The sequence below is a fragment of the Portunus trituberculatus genome, chromosome 36 (genome assembly GCF_017591435.1).
Source record: "Portunus trituberculatus isolate SZX2019 chromosome 36, ASM1759143v1, whole genome shotgun sequence".
NCBI classification, from domain to species: domain Eukaryota; kingdom Metazoa; phylum Arthropoda; class Malacostraca; order Decapoda; family Portunidae; genus Portunus; species Portunus trituberculatus.
Genome location: NC_059290.1, coordinates 6,914,828 through 6,924,093, shown reverse-complemented (window position 1 = coordinate 6,924,093; position 9,266 = coordinate 6,914,828). Strand labels below are relative to the sequence as shown.

Here is a 9,266-nt window from a genome sequence, read left to right as displayed (position 1 = left end):
ATCCTTCCGGTAAACTTGACGTAAACTCTATTTAACTCGTTACCTGGCGATTACCTGGCGGCCTGGAGGCACACACTCACCTGCCATTATCTACCTGGGCCGCTCCGCTTCACCTGTGCTCACCTGGCAGCCTAAATCCGCCTTCACGCTCATTAATTTGCATGTCGCTCACCTGTTTTGTCTTTATTGGTCAGGTGTGCTTGTTCTTTTACCTTCATTTGTCTTCTTTCCTTCCTGTCTTACTATTTTTATCTCTTCCTCCTGCTTCTCATCTTCCTCCTCCTTCTTCTTACAGTCCCTGAGCCACCCCTATATTCCATAACGTAACCCCATTAAGTGTCTGCGATTTTCAAGAAGACGAAATAATTAAAGCAATTGATAAAATGAAAACTGACAAAAGTCCCGGCCCAGACTGTATTGCACCACGTGTCTTGAAAGAAGCTAAATTTCAAATATGTAAACCCCTTTCATTGCTATTCACCAAGTCACTTCTTATGTGTGGTAAGGTTCCTAGGGATTGGAAGTTAGCAAACGTAACCCCCATGCATAAAAAAAGGCGACAAATCACTCCCATGTAACTACAGACCCATCAGCCTCACATCTGTGGTATGCAAATTAATGGAAACTGTAATTCGCAATAACTTTGTCAACTTTCTAGAAGTAAATGATTTAATCAATGACTCACAGCACGGCTTTCGAAACAGACGTTCTTGTCTGACTAATTTACTTGACTTCTTTAATGATGTTTTCACCATGTACGACGAAACAAAGGCAGTAGATGTTGTGTATCTAGATTTTCAAAAGCTTTTGACAAAGTTCCCCATAAGCGGCTACTAGGTAAATTGAAGTCACATGGTGTAGATGGAATACTTCTCAAATGGCTTGAAGACTGGCTTTCTGAGAGAAAACAGCGCGTTGTTTTAAATGGTAAATTTTCAAAATGGCGAGAAGTCTTAAGCGGTGTACCACAGGGATCTGTGCTTGGCCCGGTTCTTTTCCTTATTTATGTTAATGATATCGATGAGGGCCTCACCTGTAAAGTAAGTAAGTTTGCTGATGATACTAAAATAATGAATAAAGTAGTCACGTCGGAGGATAAAAGAAAACTACAATCAGATCTCGACCGCTTAGCCACTTGGTCAGACAAGTGGCAGATGAGCTTCAATGTAGATAAATGTAAAGTGTTGCACATTGGTAGCAATAATGATCATACTAATTATTCAATGAACGGTTCCGAGCTTCTTAAGGTTGATGAGGAAAAAGACTTAGGCGTCATAATTACTTCAGACCTCAAGTCAAGTAAACACTGCTCGGAAGTAGTCAAAACGGCAAACAAACTGGTTGGGTTTATCGGTAGAACTTTTCAATTTAAATCAGAAGGGGTTATTCTCACATTGTTTAATGCACTCGTCCGACCTCATCTTGAATACTGTGTCCAGTTCTGGTCACCCCACTATAGGAAAGATATAGACAACCTGGAGAGAGTCCAAAGAAGAGTCACCAAATTGATCCCACGACTGCGAAACAAGCCTTACGAGGAGCGCTTGAGGAACTCAACTTGTTCAGTTTAGAGAAGCGGCGTATGCGAGGAGATTTGATTGAACTATTTAAAATGTTCCGGGGCTTTGATAACATAAATGTAAACAACTATCTCACCATTGACAGCTCCAACACCACTAGAAATAATGGCTACAAGATTACAGGTAAACGTTTCAGGTCAGACGAGGCAAAACATTATTTCTTCAATAGAATTGTAAATGTCTGGAACTCTCTCCCAGCACATGTTGTCCGTAGCAATACGATAGAAACTTTTAAAAAAAGGTTGGACATTCACTTCACATTAACCCCTCAAATGACGTACTTTGCGCCTTCATAAGATATCCTTTTTTGTTTGTAGTTACTGTACTAGATAGTGTCACTTCTCCTTCAATCTTTCCTATCACATCTTTGACTTTCTCTCCCTGTGGCCTCTTTTCTTCTTCCTTGAACCCTGATGTCCTTCAGCCTCTAACTTATAGCATCTGTAGTGGTAGCATAGGCACACAGACAGCCTCGTTAGGCCCAGTAGGGCTGTTGCTGTCTGTTCCTTCCTTTGTATTCCTTTGTATTCTTCTTATTTTTCTTTTCCTACTCGTTTTCTCCTCGTCTATGCACACTCATGTACGCAAATACGGATAGATAGAAGGAAAAGATTAAAGGAAGAAAAGATGATTGATAGATAGATAGATAGATAGATAAAATAGATAGATAGATAGAAGAGACACATGAGTAGAAGGAAATAAAGATGAAATAGGAGATAATGATGGATAGTAGGAAAGGGAAAGATAGACAGTATATTGACCACCGTTACACACACACACACACACACACACACACACACACACACACACACACACACACACACACACACACACACACACACACAGGTTATGAAGAGAAAGGTTAGGTTTGGATCTGAGAATATTTGCGGTTTTCTCTTTTGATCTTTTTTTTTTTTTCTTTTACTTTTTTTCATGATGAATTAATAAATTTCTTGGATCTCAGTATTTGTGCTTTGAAGTTGAGTCGAGTCCATCTCCTCCTCCTGTTACTATTTGTTCATTTATTCATTTATTCATTTATTCTTTTTGGACTTCATATTTGATGGCCACGTGTTTAGCTATCCCTCCATCATTAATCCACTTCTTCCACACGCACTCCACTTTCCCTAGCGGTGAGGCAAACTTTTTCCCTCCCACTTGATTGGTGTGGATCTTCTCCCTCCACTTGCTCGGGACAGGCGGACAGGTGGACGGATGGACAGGTGGATGAGTGAGATGGAGGGAGTTTAGATTGAAGGTAACAGGTGTGGCAGGTGGAGGAGGAGAGAGAACTGATGTGGAAGAGGTGGAAGGGAGATGCGTAGCCAGATTGTGAGGGTGGGAGAGGTGAAGGTGTGCATATTGAAAAGATGGAGGGGTGAGGGTGGTATGTGGAGTAGGTGGAGGAGGAGAAAGAACTGATGTGGATGACGTGGAAGGGAGATATGTAGCCAGATTGTGAAGGGGAAGAGGTTAAGATGTGGAGAAGGTGGAGGAGGTGGAGGTGTGGTCAGGTGGAAGAGTCAAAGTGTGGCTGGGTGTGGAGGAAGGTGTTACTCCATTTTTTCTCTATTTTTCTCTTCGTTTTCCCTGTTTGTTATATTTTTCCTTTCATCTTTTTTTTCTTTTTTTCTTTTCTACATTTTTTCTTCCTCAGATTGACCTGTGAAATCGGAGCGGTGCGTTTTGTTTGTGTAGTTTTTATTTATTTTTTTATTTCACATCGTAGAGAGAGAGAGAGAGAGAGAGAGAGAGAGAGAGAGAGAGACTGCCTTGCTTTTCTTTCGTTCTTTTTTATTTGTTACTTTCTTTTTTCTTCATTGTGTTGGTGTTTGTTGCATTCCTCGTTTATTGAATCCGTGAATAAAACTCTCTCTCTCTCTCTCTCTCTCTCTCTCTCTCTCTCTCTCTCTCTCTCTCTCTCTCTCTCTCTCTCTCTAAGCTGCTTGTTTTATGAGCCACCACGGTGTATAAGATTTTTTTTCCCTCCCTTTTTCCCTTTTCCTTTTTTTTTTTTTTTTTTTTTTTTTTTTTTTTACTCAATGGACGGAAGCTGGCACTGTATCAATCTTTACCTTTTTATGTATCCATTTTTTGGGAGTTTGTGGATAAAAATGGAGAGTTGAGATTTTGCTGCACCTATTTTAATTTTTTTTTTTTATTAATCTATTTATATATTTATGATTTCATTTTTTTATACTGGACAAATCATGAGAATTTTATACTTTTATTTTTTTTTATTGCCACTCAGCGTAACTTTTTTTCTTTTTTTTTACTGCATAAATAATTTTTCTTTTTCAATTCTGTACGTGCATATTTTTTCCACCATTTCATTAATCTCCTCAGTACCAGGAGGTGTTTTCATATTCATTCAGGTTACAATTTGTCGATTTTATACAGCTTCAGAAACTTATGTGGGGGATTAGAATAGTAAAGACTGGTAATTAATCTTCTGACCTCTATAGACGTTTCCTAAAGCAAATTAAATCGTCTAATCGCACCGAAAAATCAAGGTAAAAAAGGGAATTAGCATTAAATAAACACATATATACAGGTAACACATTTTTCCATCGTATCTAAAGAATGACAGGTGCAAACAAGGACAAGACAGGTAGACAAAGGCAGACGCAAGGCAAGAGGAAGAGATATAAACTTTTACGTAAAGATGTGAGAGGAAAAGAGAGAAAAATATAAAGTCTTGGTGTGAAAGTTAGATATTTGTACAGGTGAGGTGTGGGCGGGGTGAGATAATTGCAGGTGTGATGTAAGGGAGCAAGGGACGTACAGGTGTGGACAGGTGTGCATTGAAGGGTTGTTGGTACAGGTGTGGCGGCGAAGGTGTGAACATGTCATTACTTTGGTTATCCTTATTACCATTTCATTTCCAGAACGTATTGAAAGGTAGGTGTGTAATTGGAGGTGTGGACAGGTGCGTGGAGGAAGGTGTTACTCTTTATAATCGCTTTCATTTCCTTAACCCTTACATTAAAACTTAGTCTGTTTACTTTCCTTGTGTGTGTTTAGGTAGTTAATATCCATCCACTTCCCTGTCTATCCTTCCATCTTATTTACAGGTGATTAAGCAGGTAAATGACAGGAGAGAGGCCACGTGGATAAGTAAGAGGTAATTAACACAGGTATGATGAGGCAAACGAGGTGAGGAAGAAAGAGACTGCCGTGCTAATTAACCTGTTCTGGCTGCCGTGTTAAAACTGATATAGTGATTATTTGGGCGTTAATTAAAGGTGAGGAGGGAAGCCAGCACAGGTGAAAGTTTAAAAGGGCGTTCACTTCATACAAATAAACACATAACCGTCGATCACTCCGGGAAAGTATTAAGAAAGGTTATGTAAAATGGAAAAGAGAAAAAAAAAAGGATTAGATGAAGAATAGGAAGGAAAACTGAAAAGCAGGAGAGATTGGAAAAAGAATAACGAAAGATGTGAAGGAAGACGAGTGTTTAATGGATAATAGAGCAAGAATAAGAAAGATTACTGGCACAAAGTATTAAAAGGTTGTATGATTCAGGAAGAAAATAGATGAATAAAGAGAGAGAGAGAGAGAGAGAGAGAGAGAGAGAGAGAGAGAGAGAGAGAGAGAGAGAGAGAGAGAGCATGACAAAGAACAATATCTTATACTAGAACACGACCTGTAAATCTCGATAATTTTCTATTAGCCCCAAAGAACGATTTAGAGGAGGAGGAGGAGGAGGAGGAGGAGGAGGAGGAGGAGGAGGAGAACAAGGGATAACAAGAATCAGTGTTGGTGGAAGGAGAATGAATACTAAATCAAGAAAATCATACCATTGAATTCTTCCACTGGAGGAAAAAAAATGGCTGGAAGCAGAGTAAGAGAAGAAAAAGAAGAAGGAGAAAGAGAGAAGGAAGACTAACGACAAAATGCAATACAGTTCGATGAATGAATGAATGAATGGATGAAAATCGACTTCATTCTCCGTAACATACATAATTTCTTTCCGTGAGTGAATGAATGAATGAATGAAAACCAACTTCACTCATTTATCGTGATATGCATAATTTATTCCTTCGCGAGGGAATGAATGAATGAGTAGATGAATGAAGACTGACCTCACTCATTCACTCACTCATTCATACTAACAGATACACATATTCATTCGTGAGTGAATTAATTAAGGAACTTTAAACGTACATTTATTCATACCTCATACACACACACACACACACACACACACACACACACACACACACACACACACACACACACACACACACACACACACACACACACACACACACACACACACACACACACACACACACACACACACACACACACACACACACACATTTCTTTTGTTAGTGAATGAATGAATGGACTTAAAACAGACATGCACTCATTCTACACACACACACACACACACACACACACACACACACACACACACACACACACACACACACACACACACACACACACACACACACATATTTCTTCGTCAATGAATGAATGAATGGAGGTCACGGCCACTGAACACTCCCTCCACGAACACAGACGCTGCCGGAGTGAACAGCCGCGTCACTCCAGCACAAGAGAACAAACGTAAACAGGGCTTTTATATATTTACCTGTTCACGTGACTGGCGGGCGTAACTCAGGTGTCGGACGCTCAGGTGAGGAATTGACAGTGTGTGTGTGTGTGTGTGTGTGTGTGTGTGTGTGTGTGTGTGTGTGTGTCATTTCTTCGCAGATTTTTTTTTTTTTTATTTCAGTTCCACTTTTTTTTCATTATGAATTCGTTTATTTTAATGAGAGAGAGAGAGAGAGAGAGAGAGAGAGAGAGAGAGAGAGAGAGAGAGAGAGAGAGAGAGAGAAAAGAGAAATAAAAAACATTACGAATTGAACACACACACACACACACACACACACACACACACACACACACACACACACACACACACACACACACGAATCAAAATAAAAAATAAATAAATAAATAAAAAAGCGGATATATTAAAAAAAAAACTACAACAAACAGGAGAACAATAAAACAATAAATGGAAGAATAAAATGAAAGAGGAAAAGTGTAAACAAGCACCTCAATTTCCTCATTTTTCCCCTCTTTTCCTGCTTCCCTCATGCGAGCTCTAATCAAAGGTGTGAAATTTAATATGCTAATCAAGAAGTAGGTGGGAAAAATATGAATGAAAATTTTAATGAATGAACTTCAAATTAGCATGATTACTGAATAAATGAGTGAGTGAGTGAGTAAATGAGGGTGCAAATGAGTGCGCCGTTAAAGACTCGCTGAATATGTACGATAAAAGTGGAGAGTTGAGATAAAAGAGGAAAAAAGAAAATAAGACAAAAATAAAGAAAAGGAAAAAATAAAGAAAAAGAGGAAAAGAAAAGAAAGGGTTAAAAGAATAGACGTAAAAAGATTGAGTGACAAAAAAAGAACAAATGAACAATAAACAAATAAAGCAAAGCAGGAGTAAAGACAATCAACACGAGGGGACACTGAGAAACAACCAAACTAAACCTTAAAGGAATTGTACTCTTATACTTAAAGGATCCAAACGCACTGACGAACACACGTGAGAGCATTCAAGAGAGAGAGAGAGAGAGAGAGAGAGAGAGAGAGAGAGAGAGAGAGAGAGAGATGCATAATTACAGAGCATTAATAAGAAGAAAGGAGAAGAAAACAAAAGAAAAAATGGAATTAGTGTTTTCTTTTTTTTGTTGCATTGTTTCTCATGAGGCGGCTGTAATGAAGGAAGCAATGGCAGCCTTTCAAATTGCTTCATTAGTGGCTGCAGGAAGGAAATGAAGGCAGGTGAAGGAAAGCAATAAAGGAGAAGCAGGTAAAGGAGGCAGGAACAGTGGCAGCACAGAGGCCACAGTCATAAAAGTAGCAAATGAAGGCAGTAAAGCGAGGGAGTGAAGTAAAAGCGATAAAGAGAACACAGATAAAGCCGGACGGTAAAGACACGAGGAAAGAAAGGCAATAAAGAAAGTACTGGACTGCACGAGGTGATAAAAAGGGAAGTAAAGCAAGTCAGTAAAACACGCAGGTAATAAAGGAACACAGGAACACAGGCGAGGAGGGCAGAGGACTCACCTGGCGCCATGAGGGGCTCGGAGGCCTGGCTGGCGGCAGCTCACTCCCCCGGTGCTTCCCTCCCCCGGGGCGGCATTCCCCCCGCCGCCTCAGTAATCCCCCGCCGCGGAGTCCCGTGGATTACTTATCTAATGGGGAGGGCGAGGATTAACGTGCCTTAACCCAACCAGTTTTAATAATTACATTGATAAAGGTTAATTGAATTTATTCCATTAGTGTTCATGTTAGTTTTTGTTAGGGCGTCCAGAGTCAGGGCAGCGGTGGTCGGGCGCGGCACTCCCGCACACCCAGGGTGGCTCGCCGCCCTCAGGGTAATGAACTCGTCACTTGAGCTGGGGCGTGAGTTGTGACTGGCTATGCCTCTTGGAGGACACACTCGCGACGACACCGGGGACGCGGCGCGAACTATGGACACGATCGCGCGGGACACACGTCAGCGCGGGTTGCGTGGCGAGCCGGCGTGGTGAGCACAGGCCGCCGCTGCTGCTTTTATCTCCCGCCGTGCCGGGGTGACACTGATTGGTACTCACACGGCACCAGAACTTTACCCTCGCGGCCCCAGCGTGTCGTACCGCGAGGCACTGCTGCAGGGGGCGTCCTCTGTCCTCATGCTGCCACCTAACACGCCGCAATGACACGGCCGCCCCTGCAGGACACGCGGGGCACTGCCCTGCAGCACCAGAATTGTCCTTCGCGGCGCGGGGCAGCAAGGCGAGGCATGCGTCTGGCAGCGCGAAGTGGCACTGGCATCGCTCAGGTGATTTTCAGGCACCTGTGGCGCCAGACGAGCACCGGCCAAGGCAGAGGAAGGGCGCCGCCACTGCCGCCCCTGGAAGCTGGCTGCACCATGCCTCGCCTTGCCTCGACTTCTCTCTCTCTCTCCACACTCTTCCTTCCTGGCGGTGGGCGCCGCCCTCCGGGTCACTCCCGCACCTCACCGCCAGACTCCACACTCCAGTAACTCCTTGTCACATCCTCACATCATACTTATCCTGTCTCTCTTGCCGACTTTACCTCTAATCAGGACTCCAGGCGCGCCCTGTGGCAGTCCCGCGTGTGGTGCATGTGGTGCGGTGCGGGTGTGGGTTTGGGTGTCGCCTGGCGCGGGTGTGGTGTCAGGGGCGTGGCGGTCGGGGAGTGTGGGTTCAAGCTGGTCAGGCTGAGGGCACTGTGTTCACCTCCTGCACTAACGCGTCGCCTCGCCAGTGCCGTGGCGGGTCGCTGAGTCTGAAATCAAATATTCACGGAGAAACATTTTTTCATATTATAGAAATTGTTTCGGCGGAACATTGGCTTTAATAAGTCACGGGGGGGGGGGAGAAAGTTGAAGGTGTTGCGGTGTTAAAGATGAAGCGCGTCGATGAAGTATGCAGAGTATCGGTTAATTATGGACATTCCCAAGCTACTCCCACGCCCGGGGCCTTCTGAGCCTGGCTGCAGCTTCCGCATGGAGGAGGAGGAGGAGGAGGAGAAGGAGGACAAAGGGCGCGGAGGAGGCTTTGTTAATTAGGCGCGAGGGAGGGACTTCAAAGGGTCGACACCCGGATTATTCCCTCATCGGAATACGATAAAACACTTCATAGGAAA

General features: G+C 42.9%; 1 protein-coding gene across 1 annotated transcript in view; it reads right to left on the bottom strand.

Moving 5' to 3' along the window:
* The window catches only part of LOC123513461 (fibroblast growth factor receptor-like 1), a 138,140-nt gene extending 129,451 nt beyond the window's left edge, over nucleotides 1–8,689 (bottom strand). Inside the window, 1 exon segment of the mRNA XM_045270624.1 lies at nucleotides 7,680–8,689. Within this exon segment, the coding sequence (XP_045126559.1) occupies nucleotides 7,680–7,689 (10 nt within the window). The 5' untranslated portion in view covers nucleotides 7,690–8,689.
* Nucleotides 8,690–9,266: the final 577 nt, after the last annotated feature.